Source organism: Podarcis cretensis, assembly GCF_951804945.1.
Source record: "Podarcis cretensis genome assembly, chromosome: 3".
NCBI lineage: Eukaryota > Metazoa > Chordata > Lepidosauria > Squamata > Lacertidae > Podarcis > Podarcis cretensis.
The window spans coordinates 85227277-85243614 of record NC_137172.1 but is presented as its reverse complement, the minus strand read 5'-3'; the positions used below and the strand labels follow the sequence as shown (position 1 = coordinate 85243614).

Sequence of the window (16338 nt, the reverse complement as noted above, 5' to 3'; positions counted from 1 at the left end):
GAGTGCAGAGCAATCCTAAGTATGGGACCAATCAGGCCTCAATTTAGTTGCAAACAAATTAGACTCATCTGAATGATTAAACACACCAAAAATACCATAAAATTTTCTAGCATTAATCAGGGCTGTAAACTGATAAGCTAAAAACTTGCCTTATAGATTACTTAGTGATTACTCGGTGGGAATTACTTTTAATCTAAAACTGCAGCACCAGTTATTATATATTCCATAATAACCAACATTTAAAAATATAAGAAGCTTACCTTGTGGGCTGAGAGTGGAAGATTTTGATTTACGTTTAATTTGTTTATCCTTCTCCACATTTTCTCTTGCAGTATTATTCCTAGTGTTATGAGTAGAATTGGTTTGATTATGGACTGATAAAATATTCTGGTTCTTGGAATGTTTGGTGGAATCCTCTAATACTGGGAGACAACAGAGAGAGCAAGAGTTAAGTTTTAAACAAGATTTTCAATTACTATGTATTTGTTGGTCAAATAAATACATACCTTATTTCTTCTGAAATATATTTTCAACAAAACATTGTTGAAGGGCTCTATTTAAGATTATTTCACTCATTTATCCTCAGTCTATGGTTTTCTATACCATATTTTTCGCCCTATAGGACGCACTTTTTCCCCTCCAAAAATGAAGGGGAAATCTGTGCGTGTCCTATGGGGCGAATACAGGCTTGCGCACCGATCCCTCTCGCTCTCCAGGCTTCAGGAAGCTATCAGCAAGCCTGGGGAGCCCGCGGGAGTGCCCGCAGGGCTCCCTAGGCTGCGGGTAGCAGCCTGCCGCCCAGCGCACAGGACGCCCTGAAGCAGAGCGCCACTCGCGCCGGGCAGACATCCGCAGCGTGGGGAGCCCTGCGGGAACTCCTGCATGGCTCCCCACGCTGTGGATAGCAGCCTGCCGCCCGGCGCGTGGGGCGCCCTGAAGCAGAGCGCCCCTCACACTGGGCAGACATCCGCAGCGTGGGGAGCCCTGCGGGAACTCCCGCAGGGCTCCCCCACGCTGCGGAAAGCAGCCTGCCAACCGACGCGCAGGACGCCCTGAAGCAGAGCGCCCCTCGCACCGGGCAGACATCCGCAGCGTGGGGATTTTTTTCCTTTATTTCCCTCCCCCCAAAACTAGGTGCGTCCTATGGGACGGAGAGTCCTATGGGAGGAAAAATACGGTACTGCCATGATTTACACAACCCCCAAATCTGCTGACTGCATGGGGTCTGGAAGGAGACGTGGCTCTCTGTATTGGGGGTGGGTAGTATCCAAAGCCCCTACATTCATTAGAGAAGTGCTGGAATCAAGCCCTCTCTCTACAACAAGCCTGCAGCTGACTTAACTAACTTTGCCTCCATTGGAATCTGCAATGGGAAAGGAGTCAGAAATGAAAATTTTACATTGTGAAGGGAAAAAGGCAAGTTGCCCCCCCCACCCCACCCGCTAGCAGGCCTTTGGAAGTGGCAGTAAAATTGCCCCTTTGCACCCCCAACCCCACTCCATTTAGGATTGCATTCCTAATCTTCCTAATCTGAATACAAACATATAAATGTGATGTTGCATCTGCAGTGGAAGCCATTATATTTTATGTTCCAGATCTGTGCCACTTGTTACAAGTTTACCCACCTGATTTACCTGATGTAACAGTAGCACTAGGTTTCACAGTTGTAGGCTTTCCTCCTGAAGAAGTAGATGGTTGTTCATTAACAGCCATTTCTGCTACTGCCCTTGTACTCCTTGTTCGAACCAAAGTCACATCTGCTTTTCCATTCATCTGAGCAGCAGTGTTTCTCAGGGATGTTGAACGTGACGGTGCAGAGGGCAAAGGTGTAGCAGGGGGTTCAGCTTTCAGCTGTGGTTTTATTATTTTTCGTTTCCTGTCCGGACTACAAACAGATGACAAGTCTGACAACTCATGCTATTTTATAGCGTAAAGCAATAGCAATAGGCCCTGGTTATCAACTAATTTCATCCATGAGCCAGTCTTTATGTGGTCCAATTCACCCACACACATCTCTCTCAATGCCTCTTCAGCAATTCAAATGCTGATTGTAACCTTTAAAGGCCTAAATGCCTAGGGCCACAGGTATCCAAGGATCCCACATGAACCTGCCCAGGTCTTAGAATTCTCAGTAGAAATTGATTGCTTCTGCAGCTGAAAATTAGGTGGGTGGCAAACTGGGAAAAGGCGTTGTATGTTGTGGTTCTATGACTCTAGAATGTTCTCCATTAGCCAATGAGTCTGATGTCTAAAGCTTATCAAGCTAAGACCTTTTTAATGTCTAGGTTTTTAAGTATCTTTTTAGTTGGCTTTAAGTTTTAACCACAGCTTAAGTACTGGACTGCAAGTATCCCCTTATGGTTAGTAGCTTTACTGGATTAACTGTATTCTCTCAGATGCTGGGGTGTGAGTGGGGCGCAGGGAGAAAACAACTCCTACACCAAGGGGTCAGGTGGCCTCATGTATGATAGTGGCAGCTTGGACAAGTGGACTGGAAGAATCAAAACTAGCCCTGGGCCTGTTTATGGGAGTAAGCTAGGAAATATCTTTTTATGCAGTGTAAAATATTAATAAAAGGAAGCCACAAGTGCTGCCACACCAATGTAAAACATTCAAATATTGCACTTGGAAGAAAGAAGAACTCTATCATACCTTGATGCAACACTACTAGAAAGGGAACTGCTTCTGCTTCTTTTCTTCCTTATCTTTTTAATTGTGCTTCTTTTATGAAAACGCAAGGCTGATTTGTAATCTGATAAGATGGAAGTAATGTGTTCTTCAAAGAAGGCAGACAGGCGCAGGCTCATGCTGTAAATCTATTAAAAATATTAAAGTGTATTAATATGACAAAAAAATTGAACAGTTTGTCTCACATTTTAATTTCTGCCCGTAGTCGTTTACACAAATCAGTAGACACATGAAGCAAGATCAACTGCACAGAAGATCCCCATAAGGCTCCACAGCATCACATTCTCTGTTTCCCATGCACCGCAATGGGAACATTAGAAGGAATGTGCCCTGTTCTTCACCCAGCCTTGTACTCTCCACAGGTGCTTTTGGTCAGAATGTAAGCAGCCAACATGGATAGAGGGAACACTGGATGAGGACAGGAGAGGGGCCACAGACTTCACATCTACACTATTGTTCCTTCCCGTCACATTGCTTGTCTGCATGGCGAAGTGCAGGGAAAAAAGGTAGACAGAGGGGAATAAAGATCCGTTGAATTGTATCAGGATTATCCATGAACAGACAAAAGACCCAAAATAAGGTATTATTTCAGGTAACACCAACAATATCTTTAAATAGTCTGAGATGTGTTAAAATCATATTAAAATCAATTACACATTCCACTTCTCTAGCAACAAACACAACATTTAAAGAACATCAGTACACATCTAGAAATAAATTGCAAAGCCATACTCTTGATCTTTTGCACGGTGTATACACTTTGGAGTTGCTGAAGATTAGCCTCACATCTTTACACAATTCCATTGGCGATTCATAGTTCCCTGCTTCTAGTGTTTCCCGAACTGTGGCAAAATCCATTGGCGTATCAATGATGTCTCTGTAATCCTTTAGAAATGTTTAGAAACATTAATGAACTGATTTCAACAATCTAATGTTATATTACTAATTACTGAAAAAGCAGAAAATAACTGCATAAGCCTGTATGAAAAACCATAAATGTTATACTGTCTTTTAAGCAAAATCCCCCAATGGAAAAAGGCCTAAAATTTCTGAATATACCACAAATCAGATGTATGGCAGATGAACAGCCTCAAAAAACAGAATGCATGAAATACCAAATACAACCACACCTATAAGAGAGACGGAGAATAATATTTTGCTGAAAACTCAACATCATTTTCTGTTTATCATTATTCTTCCACTTCAGTTTTCTAAGGTGAATGTTTCAGAAGAACATCATCATATTTTCAAAATACTCACTGGATATTCAAGAAGATCCACTGGTTGGCGAAAAGGTTCAGAATCCTCACACTGAAAAATTAGATTCAGCAATTCCTGGCACTGCCTCTTCCAAGCCTGAATATCATATGATTGAGCTCTATTACGTAACCTCCGCTTGGGCTGATGATCCTGGAACAGCAATATTTAATACGGCTTATCAAATAAGTAGCTGTTCTTGCAAATTAAAGAGAAAACTGATTATCCCCTTGGGGGAAAATGCTGAAGGAAAAAAAATATTCTGTGACCTCTCTCAAATTTTGAGGCCTTGCACTGTTATTAATATCTATCTGGTAAAAATCAGGAGAAGGAAGCCATGGGCTGATGGTGGCACCCACCATTTGGAAAATCAATAGTTTCAACATTTATTGAAATAATCAGTAATATTAAACATGAAGATACACATAATAAAGAGGCCTTATTTAAATTTGTTTGTTCCCACTTCACACATAACCAAAGCAGAAATCAATGATGTAAAACAAATATTACCTTCCTCTTTCTAGTAGAAGTGCCTGGCATGTTAATGTCTTTCTCTTCTTCCTTTGGGCAATAAAATATTCATCACATGATGCAGAAATACTAAGCATTTGAAATATACTTAACTTTGGTACTACTTCATATTTATTTACTTCTACTTCCTTTCTATTAAGAACCTGTAAGTCTGAAAATATTTTTACACTTTAAGAAGCCAGCATTTGTAAACAGCAGCCACAGGCACTGCCTATGCTTGTTACTGCTGCTACTAGTTCCAGTCTTCCAGTCGTTTCTTTGCCTCCATGAAGTTCAGTGTGTGATACAAGGCCCACAAATACCTGTAAAGTTATTACTAGAGCCACTCGGGGGGGGGGGCGGTAATAAGCACAAACTTTATTATATACAAGGAGTACCCTATGACGCTCGTATTGAGATAGAGATGCATTTTCCAGAATCTCAAATTTTAAAATAGTGACTGTTTAAAACACACACACACACACACACACACACGGACAGTTTTAAATTACATTATATCAGACTTTATGGATCTGATTAACATTTTCTTATACTAACATAAAGAACATTAACCAGGCAATAATTTATCTTCCTAGCTTGAGCTACACAGGTATTCTTTGTAAACTAGAATCCAACTTTTATCCAAAAATGCACTCTATGGACACAGTCAACTGGGTTTTATGTTGCACACTATGCTCTGGATGTGAGAGAGCTGGCAAAAGTATATAGCTTTGTACCAGCATATCATCAAAACAACAGCAGTGGCTCTAAGGACAGGGATTCTGAGGAAGCTACACACCTGCAATGAAATTCTCTGCATACAGAATGCTTAAGGCTTAAATACTTGATTTTACTAGAATTGCATTATATTTGGGGACAGAGGTGTGTACATGTGTGTGATGCATAGACTTTCATGGAGCTTGTATCTAGAAATAATGTTCACTCATAATTCACATAACAAGTAAATTGTTGTTGCAATGAATAAAGCACACAAATATTACTTCAAATAAATTAGGGACTAAAAACCACCCTTCCTGTAAAGAACATGAGGAGCTTGAACTAGAAGGAATTTGATTCTCATTGCAGAACCCCTCTCTGAAAGCTAAATTTGGGCAGAAAAATACTTTAAATAATATATATAACTACTTTCTAAAGAAATGCATGACATATTGAGTTAGCTTACCTCCTCTGAATCAGACAGGACTTTTTTCTTCATGGCATTATACAGTGGGATTATGTCATAACAAGCCTGATCTCTGTTCAATAAAACACTTTGCATTAATAAGCTTATTTGCAGCCACAGATACACAGAGTAACTTGGATCCTGAGCAGAAATCCAGTTACAGGATACTCGCTGGTGGGAGGAAGCAATTTTGGCTGATTCTTTTTTTCCACTGCAGCTCCTTGCTCACTGGGTGACCCACTAGAGTAGCCTAGGAGACAGCACTGGGGGCTGGAGGTGGAACTGAAGATAGTTTTCCCTCTCCCTTCCACCAGTGGGAGCCTCCATTGGATTAGAGTCCCTTCTATTAATGGAAGGAACCCTTACGCTCATGGAAAACCAAATCAGGATCTAAATGTCTATACAATACAGAATTGTATTGTTTCATGTTATTGGATTATAGCCAAAGTAATGCCAGAAGAGTTCCCTGGTGCAATGCTTCCATTCCCTCTCCTCTCCCCAATCTTCTGAAGAAGTTTCCTCAACTTTCCAGAGCTGATTTTAAGGGTGTGCATGGAGCTGCAGGGCAGAGGAGAGAAAGTTCCATTTTGCTATCACAAGGCTTTTGCGCTAGCAGAATGGGAGCATGGAATACTGCCCAACATTAGGAAGATTATAAATATCAACCTTCCTACTGTTTAAATGGTAATGTTAACTAACAATGTTCTCTCCTCTAAACATGTAAAAGAATATGCCTAGTATAAAGCATTGTCTTTCTTTGTATCTTTCTCAGATTATATTTTTCCTGCCTCTCTATCCAAAGCCACTTCTACTCAAAAACAAAACAAAACAGGAAAACCCTACGCACAAGCAGCTTCTAAGCTTTCAGCAATTAATTTTCAGGATTTCAACTACCCGGCTTTCAACCACACAAAGTTGATATCACACAAATTAATCACGCATAAGATGCGATCGTACTGTATTCCCAATTCCTTGCCTTCCAGTAATGAGAACAAGGTTAAATGAGTCCACAAAGGAATTTACAACACACTACTTCCATGGATAAAGTTGTTTCTGGAAGAGTGGTAATTGCTAAAAAAATGAATTCTCTTATTCACAATAACAATTAATAGTTCACTCTTACCCATTGTAAACATAAATAACATTCACTATAGATTAAAAGCATGTAAAGAATTCCTCTGGTTTATGCTATTTCCACAATATGCACTGTGAGTCTGTTCATTAGCTTACTTTATGAAGTGCAGCAGCAGATCTGTGACAAATTTGGCAGATTTAACTATGGGACTTCCTGGTTCATTGAACGTCTGTGTATTATATTCGATATACCGAACTTCCCACATAAGTGAAGAAAGTCGCCTTTGAAATAAAGAACACATGCATATCACAGAAAAAATAACTTTTGAAATTTTGTTCAAAATATGTAAAGACCTGGAAATGAAGAGTGATGTTCAGTGTTGTACAAGCAAACTTCTGATAACCCTCCCTCTCTGTCCCTCCCACATCCCCAAAATCTCCTAAAGAGGGTCGCTTCTGGAACAATTTTCGGGATACACATTTCTCAAAGTAGGGCTAAATTAATAATATGGACAAATTGTCAGAAATATAAAACCATCCTGACGAGAAGAAAAAAATGAGAGCTTAATACATGACTGCTTCAGTCAAGGCAGGAACAAACTGAATTATGGGACCTACCTACTACCTGCTTTTGACCACTAGGTGGAGCCATTACATATTTAGATTTTAATGGATCAAATTGGGGACAGGTCTTCCATAACTGGGGCACCACCACTGAGGGGGCCTTCGCTCTGGTAGCTGCCCACCTTATCTCAGATGGCGGCAGCACTCACGGCAGGCCCTCCACTGCAAATGTATAGGTACGTATATCTGGCATAAGGCAGCCCTACAATTACCCTGGGTCCAAGCCATAAAGAGTTTTAAAGATCAATGCCAACACTCTGAATTAGTCCCAGAAATGGACCAGAAAACAGTGCAGCTGGCCTAGAGAAAAGAAATCACAGAATACTGTGTTGGCTGGTTCTGGTTCCTTGGGTTATGACAGGAGGCTCAAAGAGATAAAATTATGATCTTATAATCAAAAATACCTCCTGTAGGCTTCCTTTTAAGCAGTTCCAAGAGGAACAGCAGCTTTAACGTAAGTACTTGCTCAGTTAGAAAAACAGTTAAGAAAAGAAGGGACCCATAAGCCATTTAGGATTTCCTTTAGACAAGAGGCAATCCACATCAAGGTACAGTGGGCTGGAGCATTGCAAGATTTAACCATAGGACAAGAAAGTCTTATACAACAGTTTGACATTTCATTGTACATCACAGTAATTGATCTGTGCTGTACACAGCTCAGCTAGAAGCAAAAGCTGCCCAGGAAATTACCCTAACATATATAAAATCACAAAAATTTTTGGAAACACCAACAATAAAATAAACTTAAAACAAACCTGTAAAACCTATTTTCCAGCCTCTGTTTAATTGTACTAAGATCAGTAGGATATGCAACGACAGTGCAATACATTGGATAAGCTTGGAAATCCACAGGAGCCACAAAAGCAGAAGCAATATCTAAACACAAAACAAAGATGTCATTACTACATTAGTAATAGGGAAGCAATTTTCTTAATGTGCAGCAGTAATTTGAGTGAGAGTGTGCCTAGCTAAAGAGGGAATTCTACAAGTCTTTCAATAAGAATGTGAAGTAGAAGTGACTTTTTTTTTACTTGTAAGGTACTGAATATTTGTATTCTATGACCAACAAACACAAAAATATTTTCTCCAAAGTCCATCTCATGCATGCCATTTTCCGGCATAGAATGATTGCCACAGATGAAGTGGACTGAAAAACTTGAATTTCAGTATGTGTTTTGAGAAGAATTTTAATACAGAAGGCCAAATTAAAAATATGCAGGAATGTGAGACTATCTTAATGGATAGAAATGATAAAACAAACACTTTTTTCACATTAAACATTACCTAAAGTCATCAGCTGGTTTATCCCTGAAATTATTCTTTCACATTCATCATCACGAGTCCTGGAACCCCACTCTCCTTCCAAAGGCTTGTAGATTAATGATCTGCTTTCAATATTAGTTAAAGGAACACTAGTTCCAAGCTCCTCTGGAAACACAGCTGAAAGAGACACAAAATGAACATAACAGCTGATATAATTATCCTTGCAACTTAAGAAACTGCATACCTATTTTTTTAAAAAAAAAAAAACCACAATGGTATAAACAATTCACAGCACACTATTGTTTTTAAGAGCAACTAACTGATTGTGGAATATTATAAATGCATTTGGAAGAAAAACAAATACTTATTTCTGCATTACAGAGCATCTTCCATTTTTAACATGCTTATACAGAGTCATAGCTAGCTAGGATTTTTTTTGTTTAAAGAATGAAATGAAACAATCTATCCTTAAGGGGTTGGACTGAGTTAGATGGATGAAAGGCTATATACATTTGAGCTACACATCTACATTTTTAATATATCTAATTACTTTTACAGTATTGCAAATCTTCTTGATTGAGGTCAGCATGTAAATGAATGCATCTCCACGTCACACAAATATAATGATAAACATTCTTGTTAACCAGTCTGGAGTCTGGCATTAAGCATTTAGGATTTCTAAGGAAGAGCTAAAATGAGACCCAACTAAAATTAGAATCTTAAGTAGCTAAGTTTGAAGAATAATGTTAGAAGGCGCAAAAGAAACTTATGGTTAGGGGAAATTATGTCTCTCCTAGCACTAGGGTACACTAAAGCATTTTGTAAACCACTAAACCACTTTGTAACCTTGACAATTCCAACATTTAATAGTCAAAGCTTTTCTCTATAAAAGTAGAGGCTGTTCCATATAGCAAGCGGTTTATGAAGTTTCTACTTTTCTTCTCCCTGCAGTCAACATGGCAAGTGATCAGCATTCCTTCCACCTTTGGAGCTATGGAGATGGGTGGGGTACATTCTAGGAGTTGCATAGTGATTCCTGCCCCTTTTCCAAGCTCCAAGGTTGGAAGCAAGGCAGAAAGTTATTTAGTTGCTCTGTTGATGAGGTGACTAGCACTTCTTGCCTCTTGCCTTTTCTCTCTTCCTTTTCGTAATGAATTGTGAATTGTTTACATTGATGGAGATTCTTTAAATTAAGTATTTTAATGTTATTTGTATTTTATAGGAAATGACATGTATAACAATGTATTGCTGGTGTTTATTTAGAATAGAGTAGAATTTTATTATTACGGTCACAGACCAGTTCCGGGTCACTTACAATTTCCCTTTGTTTTTCATACTTTTCTGTGAATTGCTTTTGGGTGTACTTATATAGAAGAACAGAATACAAATATAGTGACTGACTGAAAGTTGTACCCAAAAGCGTTGCTGAGCAGACAGATTTCCATCAGTGGAACAGGAAGGAATCCCCATCTCCCTTGCAGCTCTTATCCAATCAGCTCTGGAGGGTTGGGGACCCAAATAGTTTGCCAAGTGCCACTGTCTCCATACAGCTGTATTTCAAGTGATCACCAACACCAAAGTGGGGGATTTTTGGCCCTCCAAGCATTTAACTACAGCTCACATCAGCCAAAGCAACCATGGCCAATGGCTAACATTAATGTGAGTTGTAGTTCAGCAACATTTGAAGGGCCAGAGGTTCCCACACCTGACCTACATAAACAAATTAATTGGGAGAGTCTTCATTCTTCCACTTTACCACTCATGAGTAGGAACAATCATCATAATACTCCTAAAGTGTTAAACTTAAACAATTTATATATCAATATCTGTTGAACTTAACAGAGCAGGGTGAATCCAGTGAATTACAGTGAATCCAGCAGTGTTATGAACTCTGGCCTTGGGAATTGACCCCAGCAACGCAATAGAAGGACAAGTTTTGGAGTCTTTGCAAAATGTTTGCTTCCAAGTAGTTTAACAACAAAATTTTGTATCAATTTCTGAAAACCAGGCAACCAAAATGCAATGTTGAGTTTTCTTAAAACAGGTAACTAGTTAGTTCACAGACATTTTATTAATGTAATAAAGAAATTGATTCGTTTTCCCTTCTTTTATAGCATAATCAGCGTAACTTCTTTACAGTTCATCACATACGTACATAGTAAGTTCTGTCTCCTTTCTGTACATCTAGGGGAAAGTAGACACATACCATTGTTTGGTATAGGCTCCATATCCCAAGGACTCATTTTCTCAGCATCTCCATTGTCCCAACTTCAAGAGAGAGAGAGAAAATTGCAATCAAGTTAAAGTTACTATTACTTATCTGAATATGTAGATGATCAACACTTTACCCCAGAAATATTTTCAACAAAATGCAGGTAGAAAATGTACCAGCTAATGATTAAACACACATGAGGTTAAAAACAAAAAGAGAAAAATAAAACCCCATGTATAAAGTAAAAGCTACTAACCAGACATTGTAGCACTGAAACAAGCTGTCAGGATAATCAGGCTGAAGAGGTTCTTGGCTTTCTATTGTTCCGAACCACCAAGCATCATCAATTACTGATCTAAATCGATCACCTGGACAAGAATACAAAGTCACGTCTTTACTCCAGAAGGGATAAAACTGTATCTTAACAGTTTCTTATAACCATGACCAGTATTATTAGAGGTAGCTTTTGCCAACTATTGAACAAACAAGAAGATGCAACACCCTGACAACTTTCCATTAGCAGGACTGCGTAAAGCTTCAGCTCTCTAATGACACCATTACAACCAGATAAACTTGACAAAGGAAGATTCATTTCAGCGGGCTGCAAAATACTCCCAAAGGTAAGATGCCACAGAGGCTCTTTTGTTATTAAAGAGGTCTGTGTCACATCCTCTAATCTCATGTTGAGACTGTATGACAGAAGCAGTCTGTTTCCAGATATAAAGAAGGGCCATAAATTTGGCCCATATTCCTTCCTCCTACTACAGCATTCATTTTCTCAACATATGAGACATGAACAGTTTAAATACAGATCTGCATCCTGCATGTGGGCTTTAGCCAGCTCTGTTCACCAGGCTTAGAGGGCGAGGGCTGACTCCTCTCCATTCAGTCCTCTCTCCCCTCCCCTGTATGTGATCAGTATTGACAGCACTAACTATCTGTTCAGCAGACACTGTTGGTCCAGGGATAAAAGATGGGCCCTGAAATCCCGTTTTTTGACTTACAATTACAGGAGAAGACAAGGCAGACAATAGCTTATTCATTCAGAACATACTCCTAAAAATATACTAAAACAAAAATGTTTAAATTTTCTTCAGGGTTGTTGTTTTTTAGTTTTTCATACCCAACTGTATTGCAAAAGTAATACTGATTTTGAACGTTATCTATGTTAGTATTACTAATCAATACTAATATTCATTAGTATTGTCAAGAAATAAAAGATTTATCATAATCCTATGGTCAACTGTATAGTATAGAAACGAATTTTTAAAATTTTCTGCTTTAATAATTGCTTTCAATTATTGTTGCTTCTAAAATTCAGGGGAGGCAACTTGTTTTAACGTGAATCTATATGGCTTCCTGTTTCACTCATCCGCCCAAAAATCTGAGATCTTGGTTGAAAGGACTTCTGTTCTTAATCAAGGAGCTCAAGCTTTGCAGGCCTTTAATTAGCTGGATAAAAGCCATGTTGCCACAGTTTTCTGCGTTGACCTAGTCAGCTCAGCTTTTACCTTCCTTAAAAAAGTAAACGCAAAATTGGGAAAATACATTAAGTCTGGTATCTCTAGTTCAAAGCAGAAAACTTAGCAGGTTTGAGTAAATAACCCATATTTATATTTAATGCTCAGAATTATAATTAACACCTCCCAAAATTACTGATACCGTGATTGTATTAAAGGTACTTACCTATGTTCCAGCGTCTGTGTTTTGCATCATCAAACTGCTGCCTTAAGACTAGGAAATCGATAACATCTGGCATGTCATGATACCTGGATATAACCAAAATAAGACAAAAATATTGAGAAAGGTGTTTGCTATTTCATAGCTAAAAGTATTTGAGAACATATCAATGCCAAGTAAAGATTTAGTAGACTTTGTAGAAGAACTTCAGTGTCGTCGTCCCGTTCCCCCCCCCAGTACACTAAGGGATAAAGTAGAAGTTTGGTAGAAGACCAAATTAACACTGAATTGCTGGGAAGTGGGGGGGGGGCTGATTAAAATGAAGGCGTGCACACAGAAGTATAGCCCATTACTGCTCTCTTATCTTCTCTTGACTTCTATTTTCAACAGGTAAAAGAAAGGGAAGAATGAATTTCTTTCAGAAGCTCAAAGCGATGAATATTTGAAAGTTACTTAGGAAGCCCTTTTAAGCTTCATTTTATAAGGACCTTTTAATTTAGATCCACTGCGAGCATATTACAAACACTTATTTAGCCACAAATATTACAACAGCCGTATGTGAACAGTGGCCCTTACTTCATTGTAAAAGATCCTCCGGTCAATTTACCAGTATCTGGGTCAAGAAAAGCAAGTTTAAGGCAGCAAAGTGTAGGTAGCCCAACTTCATATTTTATTCCAACTATTTTCATGAGTTCTTGTTCCTGATGGAGACCAAAAAAAGCCTTTCATTAAGTAAACTAAGAAAATACAACAGAAAGAGTTAACATATGACAGCAAAAGTAGTCTGGGAGTTCTAAGCTTTACCATATATTTCCTTGTATTTTGAAGTGAAATGGAGTCTACTTTTTAGTAATTTTTTAATGTATTTAATGTTGTACGTTACTTCAGTGTCTAAAGACGATAGAGAATGTGATTCAAATACTACAGTGCATGAGAGGGGGCTGAGGAGAAGGCAATGTGGTGTATAAATTATACAGAAACTTAATATGCAAACATTATACAAAAACATAAGAAATAGGACTATGCTAACAGCTACTCTTCATTTGGCAATATATTTATCCTTTGCTGTCATGACCACAAAACATTGAAATTGCACTCAACTTACAAGAAGTTAGGAACAGTCAATGGCAGCAAGGGATGAAGGGAAATGCACATGAGATAGGAGAGGGTCAAGGATAAAGAATGCCACCTTGCCATGGTTTGTTTTAGAGTACAATCCTATGTATGCCTACAAAGTAATAAATCCTTCTGAGTTTAGGGGAGTTACTCCAAGATAAATACGTACAGAACTTATAGGGGGAAACAGAAGAGACATACCCGTAGTTCCATCTTATGCCATGGCTGTTTCTTCGGATTAATGCTATATATTTTGTTCTTCTTTGCCATTAAAACATATGCTTCATGGCCTTGTCGGAAATAATATACCTTAAGAATAGAACAGAGACTTTAAAAAAAAAAATGCCACCCGACTTCATGTGTGAAAAAGTTGGTGATTCAAAAACATTAAATGTCTAGAGATATTTTTCTTGAAATTCTCTTCTTTTTAAAACTTGGAAGTCCATTTACCCAGCCGCATAGCACATACTTAAATATCAGAGGACATGCTATTTGCCATTTCTACCTCATTTTCACTGTTCCAGTCATGTCCTCTGCTACACTTCTGTTTCTACTCCCGCTAGCCTTTTCCACACAACATGAAGTGGTTGCTTTGTACATGTTTCTGTATCATCTTTGAGAAGTGCCTGCTCTCAGCAAGCACCCATAAGATTTTTATACATTTATGAAATGTGTACATTTTGGGTTCTACCTAGCTTACAATAGCAAAATAGTCATGCTATGCTTTTCTCATTATTGTGCATAATATGAAACCAGTGAAGTGGCTAATAAGGCTCGCAGCTATATTTAAAAACAGAATTCAACACTAATAATCAGTTTAAACATTTTGAAGCTTTTAATACACCACAGTGCAAGTTTATAAGATTCAGTAAAAAAAAAGAAAAGAGGTAAGAACCCCAGGACGGTTAAAGGCGACTATGGGGTGCAGCGCTCATCTCACTTCAGGGCAAGGGAATCAGCGTTTGTCCAGACAGCTTTCCAGGTCATGTGGCCAGCATGACTACACTGCTTCTGGCGCAACAGGACACCGTGACAAGTGCCAGAGCACACAGAAACGCCATTTACCTTCCTGCCACAGCAGTACCTATTTATCTACTCGCACTGGTATGCTTTCAATCTGCTAGGTTGGCAGAAGATGGGATAGAGCAATGGGAGCTCACTCCATCATGTGAATTCAAACCGCCGACCTTCCAACAGGCAAGCCCAAGAGGCTCAGTGGCTTAGACCACAGCACTACCTGCTCCTATTTTATAACATTTAGAATAAGATAACACCTGGAATTTTATTTATTACATCCATCTTTCATCTAAGGAACTCAAGGTGGCATACAGGGCTCTTGGTCTCCTCATATTATCCCAACAACACCCTGATGGGGAAGTATATGCAGCAGGCCTAAGGTCACCCAGCAGCCTTCACAGCCGAGTAGAAATTTTGAACCTTTCTCTCCCAAATCCTACTCTGACACTCTAACAATTGTAGCACCTGAGCTCTCCTAAACAAAACAGTTTTCCAGTTTCTGAGCAAAAGGGCTGATTCAGTTTATGGTGTGGTGCTGAAACACCATGCCCTCTTGCCATGGCTACAGGCCCACTGGAATCCACACACCACAAAACTTTGGGAGGAAAACCTAAGCTCAGATATGCCTGCCAGAATTGCGATCTTCCATAAATATGGTCCGTACAATCAACAAGCACGCCACACCTATAATTTCTTCTGGCTGACCCAGTTTTCTAGGCTGAAATCAAGGACTAAACAATCCTGTAAGGTAGAATGTTTTCTCCCACACCATGTTTTCCCTTCTCTGCCAAGAATCTATTGTAACAAGTCTTACTAACTTTATAGAGAGCAGATCAGTCTAATTTCTTATCCTGAAGACCCTATTATACTGGGTGTAAATCTAAGGATTGTTGGATGTCCCTCCCTTATGCCACCAGAGACAAATGTTTCTGTAATAGAAGCTATAATGAACTGAGTAAATTTGCTTTAGGTATCGGACATTTGGCACTATATATAGATGGTGTGAGCTAGCTGAATTTATCAATAACTCTACCCAGCCAAAATTTCTGCACTGTAACAAAAGAGGGGTTATTGACAACTCTAATGATGGCTCCCATAAAAGGAGCTCTCAAAAAGCTCTGCCCCAGCAGCCTGCCAAGGGAGAAGAAATGATTTGCAAGGTTCCCACATCTTGTGGACTGAAGAGTATACAGGCCTAAGAGACAAGCATCACATATATAGTTTTTCCTTCTCTATGAATTGCAATGCATTCCTCTTATACTGTTTGCACCCCGGTGTCTGAATCACTCAACAGTGACAAGTAGAGATAACTGGTATTTTAAAAACAAGCACCACTGTTCTGGGTTATTCCAGCGTTCTGCTTTGTTTTTGTTTTAATTACTCTGAAAATAGACTAATACAATAAAACAAGAATACCTAGACAGAGCACAGAATGAATAAAGGGGGGGGAGAAATTTTTTAACGTACCTCATCTCCCATTTGTGGTACAAATGGGCATCGGCGAGGAACAAGGTCTGTGATCCACACAGAAGGCAGCCATTCTTCCAATGTCAAGCCATTTTCTGCCAACACTCCCACAGCCAACCTCTAAAAGAAACCCCCCAATAAATCTGAATTAATCTCTAGCATTTTTTATATAAAAAACAACAACTGTATTTGAGGCATCATTAGAAGTCTAAAGAATTACTGAAAAATATATTTAATTTGAAATATT

General features: G+C 38.9%; 1 protein-coding gene across 6 annotated transcripts in view; it reads right to left on the bottom strand.

Moving 5' to 3' along the window:
* PHIP (PHIP subunit of CUL4-Ring ligase complex) overlaps positions 1 to 16338 on the bottom strand; it is a 67579-nt gene that overhangs the window by 6963 nt on the left and 44278 nt on the right. For 4 of the 6 annotated variants that reach the window (XM_079970310.1, XM_079970313.1, XM_079970312.1 and 1 more), the window contains 16 exons: positions 16092 to 16211; positions 13809 to 13916; positions 13068 to 13192; positions 12498 to 12580; positions 11068 to 11179; positions 10755 to 10867; positions 8621 to 8776; positions 8092 to 8212; positions 6869 to 6994; positions 5639 to 5711; positions 4456 to 4506; positions 3949 to 4098; positions 3421 to 3573; positions 2653 to 2816; positions 1626 to 1885; positions 261 to 422 (listed from right to left, as the gene is read on the bottom strand). In XM_079970310.1, coding sequence (XP_079826436.1) covers positions 261 to 422; positions 1626 to 1885; positions 2653 to 2816; positions 3421 to 3573; positions 3949 to 4098; positions 4456 to 4506; positions 5639 to 5711; positions 6869 to 6994; positions 8092 to 8212; positions 8621 to 8776; positions 10755 to 10867; positions 11068 to 11179; positions 12498 to 12580; positions 13068 to 13192; positions 13809 to 13916; positions 16092 to 16211 — 2077 coding nt within the window. The remainder of the gene's footprint in view (positions 1 to 260; positions 423 to 1625; positions 1886 to 2652; positions 2817 to 3420; positions 3574 to 3948; positions 4099 to 4455; positions 4507 to 5638; positions 5712 to 6868; positions 6995 to 8091; positions 8213 to 8620; positions 8777 to 10754; positions 10868 to 11067; positions 11180 to 12497; positions 12581 to 13067; positions 13193 to 13808; positions 13917 to 16091; positions 16212 to 16338) is intronic. The other 2 variants (XM_079970314.1, XM_079970315.1) reach the window with 2 other exon arrangements.